This window comes from Acanthisitta chloris, unplaced genomic scaffold (genome assembly GCF_000695815.1).
Source record: "Acanthisitta chloris isolate BGI_N310 unplaced genomic scaffold, ASM69581v1 scaffold10257, whole genome shotgun sequence".
NCBI lineage: Eukaryota > Metazoa > Chordata > Aves > Passeriformes > Acanthisittidae > Acanthisitta > Acanthisitta chloris.
Window position 1 is genome coordinate 35,075 of NW_008682105.1, and position 18,158 is coordinate 53,232.

Consider the following 18,158-nt stretch of genomic DNA (forward strand, 5'->3'; position numbering starts at 1 on the left):
TACTGGAGGAGCCGTCGGTGTGATCTGCATGGAAACAAAGGGAATTCTGCTTTAGGAGACACCAACCCACACCATCCTGCTTGGTTTTAATGGCACTGTTTGTAAAGGAAGGAGTCAACGTGTCAGGGCCTGGAGCTGGTGATCCCTGGTGACACTGGTACACAGAGGTGGAATCCAAATGGCATCTTGGCCAACACTCACGGAGGAAGTGGCAAGGATTTCCAGCTCAGAAAGACTCCTCAGCAAAAGGGATACAGAAATTGAAACTTTAGGAGGGCAATGAGGCTGGTGAAGGGCCTTGAGGAGAAGCCATAGGAGGAGTGGCTGAAGTCACTTGGTGTGTTCAGCCTGGAGGAGACTGAGGGGAGACCTCATGGCTGTATGCAACACCCTCACGAGGGGCAGTGGAGGAGCAGCACTGACTTCTTCTCTCTGGCAGCCAGTGACAGACCTGGGGGAATGGCCTGAAGTTGAGGCAGGGGAGGTTTAAGCTAGTTATTAGAGAAAGGCTCTTCCCCAAGGGTGTTTGGGCGCTGGAACAGCTCCTCAGGGAAGTGATCATAGCTCCAACTCTGAGAGAGCTCAAGAAGCATTTGGACAGTGCTCTCAGGCACAGGGTGTGATGTTAGTGTCAATATCCAGACCTTACTAAACTTTATAAAGTTGTAATAAAGTTTTTGCTTTAGAAACACAAAAAAAAAATGGAGTGTAGTTAACCTGGGACTGTACTTACATTGAATTTGTTCATGAACCACTAGAGCAAAGTGATCTATTTCCAGGATATGAGAGAGTTTCCCCAAGTTGTCTTTCAGGTTAATCTGAGGAGAGAGATGCAAAACATAAATAACACATTCCTTTGTATGTTTAGTGGTCAATAATCCCCTTATACTTCATGCAGGACTAAAACCAATACTCCAGCATTTGTGCACTGCTCCATCTGAAGTATTTTAAACCACTAACAAATCAAAGCCAACTTAAAAGATCAGTTGTCTTTGTTTCTAATCTCCAAGAAAACAGAACAAGAAAATGAAGCACTACATGAAGTTATTCACTCTGATTCTGTAAACATAATTAATATACTGAATATCTAAAACATGTTAATAAGGGATGAAGGTCAAGTGTTCCATCTCTCTTAATAGAAGAAGTTACCCTTTATACCTGGTGATTTTATTCTAACAGGGTTGGGAAAAAGTGAATGAAACAGGCTGCAAATCATTGTGGAAGTGAATACAATCTGCAAAGGCAGCAGGGGAAAAGCCCAAACAAGCCAAAACCAAAACCAGGGGTGAAAGACTGCTCAGCTAACACTGTATTCAGGTGCCAATCAAGGAACTGAGCTAAGAGTTCATTTTTGGTGAAGTTCAACTTTGCTAAGACTAAACAAGAAAGCAACCTGGACAGATCCTCCTGAAACACCGAGTTGATCACCTGCTGCAACCAGTTAATAAACTGCATTAATCTGTTCTTACATGTTTTAACACACTGAGCAGCAGCCACAGGTCCCTTACCCAGGGGCTCTCCCCAGGTCCATGCAGCACCCACCACCTGACACACTTTCATTACAGGGCACTGAAGGAGTTCACAGCACTGCAGGCTCAAAAAGCCTTCACCCTGCAGTGAGCTGAGCTTGTGAGTGAGGAACAAATGCCACAGCATGAGTAGGTGGGCTGCACTGGAACACAGCTCTGACTCCATACTGGGAGCCAGAGGAGATCTAAAGGATTCCCAGCAGGCTGTGTTTAAGGGAACAGCAGGTTGTAATGCAGCTTGAAACACCAACCAGAAGAAGAAGCATCAGAAACTTCAAGCTGCCCATGGCAAAAGCCACAACCTCAGAAGGACAGAGAACTGGCTAACACAGCCAACACCAGTATAGCTACAGAAGTGATCACACACCACCAGCCCCAGAAACTCTTAAAGTGTCCAAATGAGGGAGAACATGAACTAAGCAGTTGTGTTACGCACCACATTTCCACACAATGCTTGATTATCTGTCTGGGAAGGAAAGAATACATTTACATTTGTCCATAAAGAACCAGCATCCTTGCTCAGCCTCAGGGCCCTTGCAGGGCTGAATAGAAGCATTACATGTACTTCCAGAACATAGCACTTCATCTGCTTTGAGATAGTGTTGGAACTAAAAGCCTAGTGAAAACTAAGTCAAACATTCCATGTTGAAACCAAAATTCTTTCCTGAAAGAGAAGTAAAGCAACAACAGCACTACTTATATAGTTTAGACAAGTGCCCATACAGCTGGGAAGTTGTGGTATCATAGAATGGTTTGGGTTGAGAGGGACCATAAAGCTCATCTAGTTCCAACCTCCTGCCATGGGCAGGAACACCTTCTACCAGACCAGGTTGCTCAGAGCTCCATCCAGCCTGGCCTTGAATACCTCCAGGGCTGGGGCATCCACAACTTCTCTGCGCAGCCTGTCCTTCAGGGGTGTCAGCTGCACCATTCCACATTGGATAGACAGATGATAGTGAATAACATCAAAATTCACTTATCTTGACAATATCAGCTTTCAGCTGCCATTCCCCTGCTTCAGCAAGGCATCTGATACACAAGGCAAAAAGTTGCTTGTTTTCATCTGGTACAGAAATTATTTAGCAGAGCTGTTTCAACATCTCCCTGTGTCTTTCCCTGGATAGTTACACACTGCCCACCATCTGTGCTGGGGTTTTGGGGAAGGAGAAAAGGACAAGCATGCCAGAAAAAAAAGCCTGTTGAAGTAATGAAACAGCACAATATAGCCACAACACAGACCTGGGAGGTGTGGACTGACCTAGGACCACATCTGTGCTCAACAACAGCTGCTGGGCATGGTCCCAGGCAAACCTTACCCAACCTGATGGCACTGTCATGTTAGGACACCTGCTCTAGTACTTTGAACCAGAGAACTAGGAGCTGTAGAATGCACCTGCCTACCTGTTGGAACTGCTTGTAGATTACTTTTCTGACTTCATCAGAAGGCTGAACTTTTCCAGCAAGCAGCGAGGAAAGCATGTTACCCAGGGTAACCATGCCCAAAATCACCCTGGGGAAAAAGAGAGAAGATAGGGCTAAACAACACAAAAGCCTCAGGTGTTCCTGTAGATAAGAGCATCCACTCTCAGCCAGCCTGGATAAGTCAGTTCAAGCTGTTTCATGGTAATAATGCAGCATTATTGATGGTATACTTGAATTCTGTGTCTCTGCAGGAGACAGAGTCCAGTTCTCAGAGGTTCTGGACACACATAAGGCAGCAGGTGCTGTGGGTACCTGGCCCTTCTGAGCATCAGGCTCTCTGAATCTCTGCTCCTTGCAACTGGAAAGCTTCCTGCAAATCTCAGAGAGCTTGTGAAAAGCACAGACTACTTCATTGTTTTATGCTCTCCTCTGTCCTTTTGAAAGGTGTGAGCACCAGTGACACACTCACCCCAGTTTTCATTCCCTATGAGGATCTATAACAATAATCCCTTGAGTTAGCACTTGTAACTGGAGACTAACTGAGCAACTCTTCATTCAGCCTGTCTGCAGGAGACCTGGCAGTGTAACAAGGCATATTCCCCTTGCTGGGGATAGCCTGGTTTATAGGGGTCACTATAGCACTGCACAGCACCACAGTGCTCTGAAGAAACTGGATGAAAGCTGAGGTGGAGGTGGCTAAGTTTGGGGTTGGTTGTTTTAAATAGCAATTTTTGCTTTGTTAAGTTAAACAGCTATTATAATAATACTAAAAAAATCCAATTAAATTATCCTGCAGAGACACACTGAGTAAGTATATCATAATAACCATTAGAATCATGTGAAGGGCAGGACAGTCCTGGCATGACAACACACCAAGTCCAGTATTGGTGTGTTTAAGGCAACATTTCTCAACTGTGCTACTACAACTGAAAAAGGATGAGTGAGAGGATATTATACTTCCAGTAAGCACTTAAAAGACATCCCTTGGGACCTGGAGAGGGAAGTGAACATATGGATGAATAGTGATAGATGTGGACATACCCAGATTCATCAACAACTGGTACCTGGTCGAATCCCTTCTCTCGGAGAATTTCCACAGTCTTCGCACAGGTAACAGTTGGAAGCACAGTCAGGGGAGCAGAGAGGCTCAGCTCCTGAATACTGATGTTCCACCACCTGGGTATGAAATAAAAAACAAACCCATGCAAGTCTTATGGGAGAGAACAGAACCAGTTCTTCATGTAGTGACCTCCAACACTACAGGAATGACAAAAGGCTGCAAGGAAGAGTCAGGATTCAGCCAGAGTCAACAAAGCTTCAAGCTTCCAAGTTTTACCCCCAATATCAGAAAGTTCCTGAAGTGTGAGAAGGCTTTAAGATTGGAACCCTTTTCCCCATTCATCTACTTTCTAGGATTACAGCTATTTAGTGGAGAACACTAATCTCCCTAATTTCATTGTTTATATCTCATACAGAAAGTTTTGTGCTCCTACCCAAAGGTCTATCCATATTTACAGTCATGATAGGTAACAATTTAGGGAAGATTCCCTTCCACCTGTGTAGATTTGCAGTGCTTTGCACTCAAGAACTCTGATCTCAGAAGAGTTCTTTGCAAACTGCTTTTTTTTTAATTCCAGATTAAATGCTTTTCATTTAAAAAAAAAAAAAAATCATTAAATCCCCAGTTTTCTTCTGCTGCCATGCAACTCAAAGAAGGATGCCAATTAATATAAGCAGATTTGATTAATAGCTGCAATTATACATCAACACAATACCATGCAATATTAGCCAAATCAAAGGAAGTTGTGTAAATTGAAATGAGCTTTAAATTAGCAACTGCCACAAAGTCAACTGAATAGGATCATGAAAATCCAAATGGATCTGACTGGCTTACCAAGGTTTGCTGCCAAGGTCTTCTTCTTTCATGAACCCCTTCTGAATCATCCATTTGTCACTCAAGAACTTGGACCTGGAAAGCATCAGGAAGTAAAAAGTTCATTAGCAGGTTGAACATCTGACAGCAAACAGCACACAGAGGCAACTGTTTACAGCTCACTACCACTAACAACTAGAGTGTTATTAAAAACAGACTGTCATCTGCCATCCAAGCTTACCAGCCAGGGACATGGAGAGGAAATACTCATAGGAAGCAAAAGGAATCCTGTAGGAAACAAAGTTCCAACTACATCAGTCCCTTGCAATACAATAGAGACACAGCCTGGAATGGAGATGTACCAGGCAAGGTTTGTCTGCAGTTTCTAGTTGTCTAGTAGAATCATAGAATCAACCTGGTTGGAAGAGACCTCAAAGATCATCAAGTCCAACTCTACCGTGGTTACCAGACCAAGGCACTAAGTGCCATCTCCAGTAATGTATTGGACACACAGAATTCAGGAAACACAGCTAAAACCATCATGTTTTGGGATGTGTTTCAAGGCAGTAGGAAAAAAAAACTTCTCAGCACAGCTCAAAGAATCATAGAATCAACCTGGTTGGAAGAGACCTCAAAGATCATCAAGTCCAACTCTACCGTGGTTACCAGACCAAGGCACTAAGTGCCATCTCCAGTAATGTATTGGACACACAGAATTCAGGAAACACAGCTAAAACCATCATGTTTTGGGATGTGTTTCAAGGCAGTAGGAAAAAAAAACTTCTCAGCACAGCTCAAGCCCTCACACTTTCACCTGTCCTGTAACAGGGGCCCTTCCAGGAATGGGATAACACCAGTGGTCCCCAATAAATCCCACAGTGAAAGCAAGTCTTCTCCTATGAAAGGTGCTAACCAGTGATGATTACAGAAATCAGAGCTCAGCTTTCAGAGGGGTAAGCTCCTCTCTCTTCCACATCAGACCCTTTCTAAATACCTCAGAAACTGTGCCCCACACTCCTTGTTGGATAACTGGGTATTATGTGAAATCCATCTTCAAATCACTGCTGTAAGGAGGTCTGGGGGACTGCCTCACCCTTTTCCCAGAGAGAAAACAAGCAGATTCTTACATGTAGTTCCTGATGGAGTCAGGGAAGATAACAACACAGCGTTGACCCTCCTTCAGCTCTTTGGCTGCCTTCACAGCTACAGACATGGCACTGCCTGAGCTGCCACCTGCCAAAACACAGAGCAGTCATGGGCAAAGCCATAAGGGAAATGAGAATGGCCAACTGAGAGGAGGAGACGGATGAGCCCAGAGTGAGGAAGACAAGTTCTGAAGTGGAAGGAGATCTGCACAAGATTTCAGCCTCCCATGTACGACTCAGAAACCCAAAGGATTTGCATCTGCTCTTACCACACAGCAGTCCCTCCTCCCGGATCAGCATGCGCGCCAACGCGAACGACTCCTCATCGTTGCTCTTGTACCACTGGTCCACTGTCTGGGGAGGGGCAGGAATAGACAAACAAGGGTCTATTAAAATGAGGGCTAGGGGAACTACACAACCAAAGTGAATTCAACCCATGTTCTTTGAGGTAACAGCCCTACTGAGCCATGGGCCTGGGTTTCCATCCTGCCAATGCCAAATGGGTTTTTTGCCAAGGTAAGATGATCACATTCATAGAATGATGGAGTCATCAAGGTTGGAGGAGACATCTAGGATCATTGAGTCCAACCATTAACCTGCCACTCTGCTGTAACCCCTAAACCATATCCTCCTGTGTCAGATCCAGATGCCTCAAACACCTCTAGATGTGGTGACTCCACCACCTCCATGGGCAGCCTATTCCAGTGCCTGACCACCCTAACAGTGAAAACAGTGAATTTCCCCTGTGTCATCAGCATAATGGAACCTCACTGTTAAAACAGGCTGCTGTCAGTCAGCCAGAGAGCATCAGTTTCCTCCCCTCTTGGAGGGTTTCCCAGGGACACAGGCTCTGCTCAAGAGGGGTTGGGATGCTTTCTTGGAATTGGTTTTTTTTATTGGTTTCTTTTGTGGTATTTTTATTATGTGTTTGTGGGTGAGTTTTTAGAGTGTGTTGAGTTTTTCTTTTTAAAAAACCAAAGTGTTCTAGGAAAATGTTATCTGCTCACAACATTTTGACCTAGCATTGTAAAACAAATGTGGCCCTGACAGAAGCATTCCAAGGACTGCTTTTGCTGATGGAAAGAACAGGAATAGTTCTGCCTGCTAGCCCTCCCATTTCAGCTCAAATAAACACTTCCAAGTTTTTCCTTCACCTTTCACCTCACTCTGCATCCCAACAGAGGGCAAAGGGCAGTAAACCAAGCAGTGTGACTTACAGATCTATCCAACACTGTGGGGACAAAATCATATCCAATTCCTTCCACTTCATACATTGTCTTGTCAGTCTTGTTCAGTTCTTCTGGGGCAGCAAGGATGGAGCCTTCAGGATCCACACCTATAATCTGGAGAAGCAGTTTCCACTCAGGAACTGGCCTTGTTACAGCTGCTGGTGTCACAGTGCTTGCACACACAGCCAAGCTAAAAGCAACCTGGTCTCCTCCTCATGTCTTCCTGGCAACATTCACCTTTTCTGGGAGCAAAATGCTGCTTCTGGCCCCTTGGCAGCCCATCCTATCTCCTCAGGCTGTGGACACTTATAGGCACCACTTGCTCTACGTGGTTTAAACAGAAAACAGGGTTTCCCAGAGACAAGATTGTCCTTGTTCACTTCAGGTATTATTACAGCCAACACATTTTGTGCCAAGTGTAAGCAGATCAGTTTTACTTTCTTTACCACTCCCTGCCCGTGTAGGAAAATATTCATGATTGAAGCAGGATACCAAGTTCTGTGAGGAACAGCACACAGGCAGGCACACAGGTTGGTGTGTGCAGGAACAATTTCACTGGGTGAAACCTCAGCAGCTCCAGGCAAGTTGGTGAAGGCACAGTCAGAGGGGAAACACAAGGCTGCAGACTACACACTGGTGGAAGAAGTTTCTCAGACACCCCACTAAAGGATCTGAAGGCCAGTTTTCATCTATCGAGCCAAATCTGAACTCTGGTCACCAATGAAACCAGAGCACAATGATTTCAGACAGGCTGAAAACCTTTCTTTGTGGCTCAGAACTACCTTCCAACTGAAAACATCCAAGAGCTTCCCACAGAGACCCAGGGCAAGCTTGCAAGAAATGGGATGTGCCAAGTGGAGCAGTTTGAGGTTGACCCCTCTAAAGAGAAATGCATTAAGCTTGTCACTTACTTTGCAACTTGGACACTTCTCCTTCAGCTTTCTGGAGATGCCAGTGATAGTACCTCCTGTGCCAGCTGTAGCCACCAGCATGTCTACCTTTCCTGTTTAAGGGTGAGGAATAGAAGGCAGTTGTGAAATCTCCAGCAGAATGATGGATTAAAAACCCACTTACACCTGAGAATGGACTTTCTTCAACAAAAATGCAGAGAGTGACAGTAAAGGGCACAATAAGCCTCTCTGCTCCCCAAGAGCTGTTATGACACCTGCCTTGAGCCTGCCTTGCTCAATCCTCATCTGCTTCAACAAGGGTTTTGAAATGTCCATCCAAGGGTCTGGCAAAGCACCAATTTGTGGCACTTTGCACACAGCTGGAGGTGGCTCTTATTGCTGACAGGTGCAGTTTTCCTGCAGTTTTGCTGATACAGATAATTCATTCTCTAACTTAAACCAAGCAGTCCATTCTATTAGTTAATTAACTGAATGAGTGCCAAGAGCATGGGATAGGCATCCATGGAGATGCCTACAACACAGCTACTCTTTCATTTTCATGTGAGGAGGACTGTTTTGGTCATGAGCACTCAGAGTGAGAGTGGATATGATAGTTGATCCCTCTGTCACCACCTACAGTTTCCTTGCTGCATCCACATTAACAGCTTTGTTAATTAAAAAAGTATTTTAAAAGGTCACCCATTCACACACAAAGCCAAATGTCACTCCACAGAGCTGGGGCAACTGAACAGTGCTTGGCCTATAAGGAAGAATAGGCACCAGAAGCCTAAAGCTGGAACTCATCTGGACTGTCAGTTTGGGGCACACACATTAACTCAAAGTTTGAGTTCAAAGTTAGAGTTAACTTTGAACAGTTAGAGTTTTGGGAAAGTTAACTCTAACTTTGAACAGTTAGAGTTTTGGGAAGGAGGAGAACTTTTCACATGGTCCTCACCTTAATGGGAAGGAATTTAACAGCTGATTTTCTTATCAGAGAGTCCCACCAGAATCTGTACCATTTAATAAGGCAGGTCAGGAGTCTCCTATATGACTTAATTCCAACACTTATGGAAATGTCCACATGGTAGGCTGCAGCTTCACACTGAATGGCTCCAACAGCTCTCAAAGCAGCTCCTCAGCTGGGGGAGTGAGCCCAGCTGAAGCTCTCTGCTGCCACTGCTCAGTCCCTTCTGGTACTCAACTGCCCAGAGCTAACATTGAAGAGAACCCTGCAAAGTGAGAGTGTCCTACTGGTGACACTGCTACACAGAGCAGTCTGTGCTCCTGAAAAATTCTCCAGTGTATTGGAGTATTTGATCTGGGAATGTTAAAATACCTCTTTCTGTATCTGTGATCAGAGAAAAAAATGATCCTATTTCATACCAGTCTACCTATGGATTATTTTTTTTCCAGAGATAACTTAAAGCATTACTGCTTCCTCCACCTGATCACCAGCAGAGGAGTCTAAAGAATTCTTCTTTAATGGAAAAAAAAAAAATCATTACTATGAGTACTGAAAGAAGGTAATTCTCTAATGACACACAGCGTGTGTACGGGATTTGCTGTACCAAAATCCATGCATCTCCCACACAGCTCAGGTCTCATTCTCCAAGTGCCTCACAATAAGACACTGCCAGAGGCTCATTGAAGAGGGCAGAGAGCACACATACCATCACACTGCTGCAGGATCTCCTCAGCTGTGGTGTCGTAGTGTGTCAGGGGGTTGCTGGCATTCCGGTACTAAGACAGAACAGCCACGAAGGAGACCAGAAAGACAAAATTCACATCGTGAGGCATTTCAAGAACATGTCAAACAATCTCCAAGCACTGTGACAGCTACACATACTGTTTCTGGACCTTTCCCAGAGGGGAGATACATCCTAATTTAACAGTTGTTCTAAGGTGCCAGCACCCTCCTATACCAAAATCAGTCTCATCTGTGGGACAGTTACTGTTAGCAACATGACCCTGTGCCTGTTCCTCCACACAGGGCTGCACATTCACAGGAAAAAGCCACACGTGTTGCACTTTTGGCAAACATCAGCTCATTGCTGCCCTCAAGTGCCTACAAAAACTTGCTGCCCTACAGCACGGTGATTCTCAGCTCCAGCTCCAGATTTGGGGCATCTTTTCCACTAGAGACACGTGTGGAATGTTGAACAGTGAACCAAGGACACTAAGGAACACATAGCTGCAATACCTTCTCCATGTTATGCCAGCATCTCTGACTCCTTGGCTCTCACCTGGTCTAGGATGTGTGCATTGGGGATTTCATTTTTCAGTCTCCATGCTACTCCCACGTGAGATTCAGGAGAATCAAATCTGGCAGTGGTTGGGGTCCTCACAATCTCAGCACCCAGAGCTCTCAGGACATCCACCTGTAGCAAAGAAAGATGGTCACAAAACCCCAAAACACACTCCCAGCACAGACTTAATTTGGATGCTGGGTTAAGAAAACCCATCTTCCCTTTAACTTGATCTCAATAGTCTTCTTAGCAGTTCTTTTAAATCCCAGTCTCACATCACCGAGCCACGGGTCCAAAGCCCTAAGGACATTTGGTTTTAACTAAGCTTTACTTGGAAGACAGATGTCAAATTCCCGTTTCTAGTCCAGGGCTTCATGCCTGTAGGGACTATTACCACACATTAAGAAGCCTGATTCAGGCAAAACACCTTCTCCTCTCATGCTAGTCCCAAGTTCTGCACTCAAACAGTGCTGTATCCCTGTATTTTGTCTTCAAGTGCAAATTATATACATGTATCTCCTCCTCTGGACACAGGCAGCAATGGAGATCCTCCAGGACCCTATGCACCATCACCTGATACAAAAGCCAGAAAGTCTATAGCACTGAGCTAAGGCAAAGCCTGTCTTCAGAGGGGAGGGATGCCTTGGGTGCCACATGACAATCACAGAATCATAGAATCACCCTGGTTCGAAGAGCCCTCAAAGACCATCGAGTCCAACCCTACCGTGGTCACTAGACCATGGCACTAAGTGCCACATCCAGTCTCAGCTTGAAACCCTCCAGGGATGGTGAATCCACCACCTCCCTGGGCAGCACATTCCAATGCCTGAGCACTCTCTCTGTAAAAAATCTCTTCCTAAGATCCAACCTAACCCTCCCTTGGCAGAGCTTGAGTCTGTGCCCTCTTGTCCTACTGCTAGATGCCTGCTGGTGCTCCTCTGCTGCTTTGAGCAGAAAAGAGGAAAACAGAAGCTGTGTTTTGTGTGTTGTGTGATCGCACTTAGGATGATCCTGCTTTGAGCAGAAAAGAGGAAAAAGGAAGCTGTGTTTTGTTTGTTGTGTGATCGCACTTAGGATGATCTGCTCCATGACTTTGCCAGACACTGAGGTCAGGTTGACAGGTCTGTAGTTTCCCGGATCCTCCTTGCAACCCTTTTTGTGGATTGGCTTGACCTTCACCAACTTCCAATCCTCTGGGACCTCCCCAGTGAGCCAGGACTGTGGGTAAATGATGGAGAGCAGCTTGGTGAACTCTTCCTCCAGCTCCCTCATCACCCTGGGATGGATCCCATCTGGTCCCATAGATTTGTGAGGATCCAAGTGGCTAAGCAGATCTCAAACCATTTCCCCTCAGATTTCAGGGAGGCTATTTGGCTTCCTATCTCTGTCTATCAGCTCTAGAGTCTAGTTGTCCTGAGGACAACCTGCCCTAGTATTAAAAACTAAGGCAAAGCAGGCAATGGCCATGTGGTACCTCTCCCTCTAGAGCAGGTAAGAGCAAGCAATGGGTAGAGGCCTCCAAGGGACATTTGTTCAGCTGTGGAACACATGGAATCTCTTCTCTACTCTCTTCTTTAGGCTGCAGATGCAGCACCACAGGACAAGGTTTGCTCTAGAACTTGGATATTCTGTGCTTTCCACTGTGAAGGTAAGAGGACATTAGTGATGCAGCTCTCCTTTCCCCTTTGTTGTTGTGGTGACAACTCAGACAAGTGTTAGTATCACCCAGTGTGACCTGGGGAGCTCAACAGGCTCCACCACAGCCTCAGTCAGCCCAGAGTAGAGCTGCAGAATGTTCAAAGCTTCACTGCCTTCACCCTCTGCTCAGCTAGGGACAGCTAACCCAGGGACAGGTAATCACTTCAATGTGCTAGGTAAATCTCAAGTTCCCTTGACATTTGTATTTAAAACACTTAGGACAGTTTTCAAAGTGATAGTGCTGTGGGGATGAGTCTTAAAGATATTTTCTATCCATGGATAGCCAGCCTGGATTTTTCTGGGCACTGGCAACAGCCCCTCAGCAGAGTTCTGCCTGGTCAACAACCTGGAGACCAATAGCCTACACCTTTGTTGCTCAAGTCACAGCTTCAGCTGCAAAACTAAATCTGCACCAGGAACTCTGCAAGTGCAAACGTTTATTTTTTTTAATTCTTGAAAAGAAAAGCAGATCTGACCTTCTCCATGCTCATTTTCTCTGGCATCACGATGATACAGCGGTAACCCTTCACTGCTGCAGCCAGGGCCAGCCCAATTCCTGGAAGCAAGCAAAGACATGCAGAGCATACAGTGAGGAGCAGCAAAGCACAAAACCCACAGTGCCAGCTTTGGCATGCCCTGGCTTTAATCAAATTTTCACCAGAGGCTTGAGTACAGTGTCTCCTGAGGGGTGGCAAAGGAAATGTTTCTGTCTATTGGGCAGAACTGGATTTACAGATGCTGCTCACTCTTTGAGGTTCACAGCCAAGAGAAAGTTTAGCCAAGGGTGGGGAAATTTGGCATGTGCAGACTGCTAGCTTTACCACATGCACATCACCTTCCTCCTGTCTCACCCACTTCATTTTTAAAGGAGTAATTTGGGAAAGGAATGTGCTTTGATTTAGAGAAGACTAGATACTGCAGATATCAGATATTAGTATCTAGATACTAGATACTAATTTAGAGAAGACTAAATACCCTTTGATACTTCCAGAAGATCATTAGAGCCTCTATTGACTCAATTCTGCATTGAATCCCCAGTTTGCAGTGTGCTGAAGCTAAGGCCTTTCTAAAAACATAAGACTTAGATGCTGTTTGTGATTGAGGTTCTAATCTCTTATGTCAACTTGCGACCAGAGCAAAGTACCCTGTCTGTTAGGGGCAGACATCTCATCTCTACCTTAAAAACCTGTACCTCCAGCCTGATTTCTGCCTTCCAGCTGGTTATTGTTGCTCTGGTCAGCATAGGACACCGCAGAATTGTTCCTTGTGCAGGATGGAAGAGACACTTTGATAAGGTCTTCCCATGCCCTACCTGTGTTTCCAGAGGTTGGCTCTATGATTGTGTCCCCAGGTTTCAGGATCCCAGCCTTCTCAGCATCCTCCACCATCCTCAGGCTGATGCGATCCTTCACGCTGCCTCCAGCGTTGAAGTACTCACACTTGGCCACTGGAAACAAAGCAACCAAGCAGAGCTCTTAAACAGCAGTCACTGACATACCTGCAAGAGCAACATGTCTGTCCAATTCACCTCCCTCCATCCCAACACCAGAGATGGGGATACAGCTCACAGCATCTCCATTGTTATGGGTCACAACAAGCAAGTCTGTCACTTGGTGCTGGTCACAGCAGCCAGGAACTCACACTCTGTCAGTCTCCTCAAATATGACCTCTCCTTTCACCTTTTCTCTTTATTACAGTCCAGTCATTAGGATAAAGAGCCCTGGGGCTCTTCCAGTCCAATAGCACAGGCAAGAGAATTCTGCCAACATGTCTTAGAATAATAGAATGGTTTGGATTGGAAAGGACCTTAAAGATCATCCAGTTCCAACCTTCCACCAGACCAGTTTGCTCAGAGCCCCATCCAGCCTGGCCTTGAAACCTGGTCTTACCTCTTCCCTGACAAGTTCTTCAGCCAAAGAGTTTCTGGTCAAACTGGAAATTTCTCCCCTTGTTCAGCCTACACTTTCACTTCAGTACTCCCAGCAGTGTTGATCACCACCTTTCAGGACTCTGATCAGAGCCTCCAGGTATCTCCAGTATGGTTAGACTTATAAACAAACATAATTCACTGACAGCTTAACTCCTTCAACCATTTTCAGTGATCTCTGTTTCAGTGATAGCTGTTTACACACACTGAGGAGTACTCTGAAGATGAGAAGCAATCAAAAACTCTACATATTTTTTTAAAATTTAAAAAAATAATTTTCTATGAAAAAACATTTTGCTTTTTCTACCAAAATGGAAAAGCTGCACAAAATGTTCAAACTGAAAGGTATTTTAGATGACCAAATCATAAAAACCTGACAACTTGCCAAAGAAAAAGAGGAATCTTTCCTCACTGTTTTCTGCTGGGTGCCTGCACTCCCTCTTCCCTGACAAGCTCTTCAGCCAAAGAGTTTCTGGTCAAACTGGAAATTTCTCCCCTTGTTCAGCCTACACTTTCACTTCAGTACTCCCAGCAGTGTTGATCACCACCTTTCAGGACTCTGATCAGAGCCTCCAGGTATCTCCAGTATGGTTAGACTTATAAACAAACATAATTCACTGACAGCTTAACTCCTTCAACCATTTTCAGTGATCTCTGTTTCAGTGATAGCTGTTTACACACACTAGGGAGTACTCTGAAGATGAGAAGCAATCAAAAACTCTACATATTTTTTTAAAATTTAAAAAAATAATTTTCTATGAAAAAACATTTTGCTTTTTCTACCAAAATGGAAAAGCTGCACAAAATGTTCAAACTGAAAGGTATTTTAGATGACCAAATCATAAAAACCTGACAACTTGCCAAAGAAAAAGAGGAATCTTTCCTCACTGTTTTCTGCTGGGTGCCTGCACTCTTGTGCCCAGGTTACACGACACTACTACCCAGAACTACCCAAGTTTCTGAAACAGTGTTTGTTAGTCTGATCTTCTGCCTGCAGCAGTACTCACAGAGTTCACACTTGAGCCCAAAGTGCTTCCCAATCTTGTTGATTCGCACCAAAGGAGTATTGCCAACTTTATTCAGGATGTTTGGCAGGATCTTTGGAGGCTCTGGCCTGGCACACATACAAACAAAGTCAGTGTATTCACAGGAGTGGCCACAGGCAGGTCACAACAACCACACAGCACTTCTGGTGCTTTTTATTCCAACTAACTTTCTCCCTCCCCTTTGTCAGACTAGTTATTTGAGATATTTTAGTTGAAAAATATATCCAGTGGATACAAATCGACAAAACATCAAGTCCTTGATCCAAAATAAGGATTAATCAGACATCAAGCCAAGTGCTGAGGCAAGAATGAAGTGCTCTGCTTGCCAGGTTAGTTAAAATAAGTTTGTTCCAGTCCATGTGGTTTGACATTCTTGGCACAAGGCCCCTTGGATGCTCAATCTGGGCTCTTAGCTTTGCTTAGACATGGAAATAAGGAAGCACCAGCACATCTACAGGCTAAAAAGACTCTATTTAAATCAGTCATCTGCTGTTAAATCCACATGGCTCTGAGAGAACCTGGATTAGTGCTGAAAAGCAGCAGATAAAAGTAATACTTACAGAGCAGCATGATGATGGGGGGAGGAAGAGATGGGTTTCCCAAGCTTCCATGTGCATTTGCTGGGTGTATCAGGGCGGATCCACTGCCTTTCCTTCTCATTAGCCTTGCAGTTCTCATTGTCTGTCCCACCAGAGAGAAATAATTTGCCAGGTGCATGAGGGCATGAGTTTGTATCTGGCTTCTTCTGGGGTGAAACAGTAGGGATTCCATTCTTGGGGGAGGGAGAAGAAAAAGAAAAAAAAAAAAGGGTTGAGGAGAGAGAGAATGAATTCTCTGCCTGCTGTAACAAGGTCAGAGCATCTTTGAGACTATCCAAGTGACTCAAGTTCTGCACTGTGGGAAATCACCCACATCTTGTCACCAACATGAGACTCTTGCACTGCAATGCTGAGTGCAAAAGCTCAGCACAGTGCCCTACGTGAGGATAATTTAAACACACTGAGGTATGAGCTCACTGTAACATGCTTCCATCAATATCAAGAAAACAGGACTAGTCTCGTGGGAGACAGCACTCTTATACCAAAACCAGCTCTCTGAAATAAAACCTCCCCTTCCCAAGCAGAGAGGAGTACAGTGAGATTACTTGATGACTAATCAGCCAATGGTACCAGAAGACTCTGCATTGCTACCAGAAGGGCCACTGGTTTCAACAGCACCTACCTCCACAGCATTTCAACAAAGCAACCTAGAAATCTCTCTGGAAACAGAAAAAGCTCTCCCAAATTCTGGTGATGGAAAGATAGGCAAACAGTATTCCCTAAAGACCAATGAGTACCTTAATCACAGGAACAGGCCTTTCTGATACGAACTTCTCCATGTCCTTTGGTGAAGGTGACAGCACAGAAGATTGGAATTCCTTCAGGAGACCAAGTACTGGGGATCACGAGACTGGAAGCTTCTTCAAAGCTGCAGATTATGGAAGTTAGAAACAAAAAACAATCAGGAAACAGACAAAACACATACCCCTTATTCACAGGGAAAGAAAGAAGCTGCAAGACAGTGAAGATGACTTGTATAAACAGGATTAAAAATAAATCATGTAGCAGAGGTATTGTGCAAGGTTGATGGAGGGTCCCTTGACCCTGTCCTTCCTGCATTACCTAATCTTCCCTCTGCCCTGTCCTCCACAGCTCAGTGCCAGTAAAGTAAGCAGAAAACATCTTTTATTGAACTGTCTGCAATTCTATAAATTTGGAAGCCACATAGAGCAACAGAAAACACTCCAGTTCAGAGGATATATACTTCTATGGACACCCAGGGTGACAGGGCTTCATGGTGCCATCATCAAACACCCTGCACAGAACTTAGGAAGAGGTTTTATCCAGGGAAATTCGCAGAGACCTCTCCACCCTTGAGGAGACCAAAGTCTCACAAGCTCCTACCCAAAGTGAATTGGAGCTGCATGCACAGCTATAGTGGTGCTGGATAGAGCACACAGAGCAAACACTTCAACCCCAAGGAAGCCTTCCAGCAGGCCTTTTGTTTCAGGAATTAGCAAATATATAATGGAAGCAGTAAGTCCGTTTCTCCTGCTCCAGCCAGTTGTTGACAGAGCTTGTCTGCTTCCTTTCCATTAAAGGCAAAAATTGGCTGAAGCCTTGGAAAGTGTGAGATGTATGTTTTTACCCTAATATTTGTTTTTCTCATCACCATTTTGCAACAAGATTCAGCTCTTTCCATTACTGAATTGTGCTGGAAAGGGTCCCTTGTCCTCCTTCTCCTGACAAATGCACACAAACCAGACACAGCTTAGATCACACAGAGCTGATGATCTGGTGACACTGGAAAAACAACCACAGAATCAGTGAACTTTAGTATTTGATCCTGCAAGTTAACACGGACCACTAACCACTACTCCCTTATGCACACCAATTCCTTCCTTGCATGCTGATTTGAAGGAAATATTTAAAGCATTTAAACTGCTGTGCTTCAGAGGGGAAAAAAAAGCCTCTGAAAATGATAATTTTCCTGCCTAAGATCTGAAATAATTCTCCTTCTGGATATAAAGACTTCTATGCCACCAAAATTATATGATTCTACTGTATTTAGGTTAATACAAACCCAAGAGACAAGATGAACTACATCCTGTGAAAGACTACTGGCCAAGACTAGACAGAGAGACACTAGTCCAAGAAAGCTGCAGGGAGAGCTGCCCATCTTCAGGCAAGAAATTCCATCAGCCTGAATTCATTTTGATGTAAAACTCCCATACCTAATTGGGGGTGTCAGTAGAGTCTAACTAGAAAAGCCTGACTAACTTCTGCCCTTATATCTGCAGAGCACACAAGGCCAAATAAAAAATAATCAGAAAGACAATTTACAAAGCCACTTAAACCGAAGTCACAAAGAGGACTGGGAGATAGACACAGGTGTGAGATCCAGAAAACCTCATGGGCAAGGCTCACATCTCTGGATCCATCTCCAGGGAACCCAAGACCTAAACTATTTCTCAACTCCTAGAACAGGACTGAAGGCCAGTGAGTGAAATTAATCCCCCAACAGCCTGAGCTGAATTCACTCCACAGACAGGAGCTACAGTTTGTACAGCTGTTTACAGTACATAGTATCAAGTACTAATGTACTACACTATTT

At 44.7% G+C, this 18,158-nt stretch overlaps 1 protein-coding gene across 1 annotated transcript in view; it reads right to left on the reverse strand.

The window, feature by feature from the left end:
- Positions 1 to 16,383, reverse strand: part of LOC103805712 (cystathionine beta-synthase-like) — a 17,909-nt gene extending 1,526 nt beyond the window's left edge. Inside the window, exons 1-16 of the mRNA XM_009078372.1 lie at positions 16,342 to 16,383; positions 15,566 to 15,777; positions 14,967 to 15,073; positions 13,345 to 13,479; positions 12,509 to 12,588; positions 10,332 to 10,466; positions 9,759 to 9,828; positions 8,110 to 8,201; positions 7,187 to 7,312; positions 6,239 to 6,323; positions 5,952 to 6,057; positions 4,846 to 4,920; positions 3,993 to 4,127; positions 2,931 to 3,039; positions 734 to 818; positions 4 to 24 (exon numbers count right to left, since the gene is read on the reverse strand). Of these exons, the coding sequence (XP_009076620.1) occupies positions 4 to 24; positions 734 to 818; positions 2,931 to 3,039; positions 3,993 to 4,127; positions 4,846 to 4,920; positions 5,952 to 6,057; positions 6,239 to 6,323; positions 7,187 to 7,312; positions 8,110 to 8,201; positions 9,759 to 9,828; positions 10,332 to 10,466; positions 12,509 to 12,588; positions 13,345 to 13,479; positions 14,967 to 15,073; positions 15,566 to 15,777; positions 16,342 to 16,383 (1,615 nt within the window). The remainder of the gene's footprint in view (positions 1 to 3; positions 25 to 733; positions 819 to 2,930; positions 3,040 to 3,992; positions 4,128 to 4,845; positions 4,921 to 5,951; positions 6,058 to 6,238; positions 6,324 to 7,186; positions 7,313 to 8,109; positions 8,202 to 9,758; positions 9,829 to 10,331; positions 10,467 to 12,508; positions 12,589 to 13,344; positions 13,480 to 14,966; positions 15,074 to 15,565; positions 15,778 to 16,341) is intronic.
- Positions 16,384 to 18,158: the final 1,775 nt, after the last annotated feature.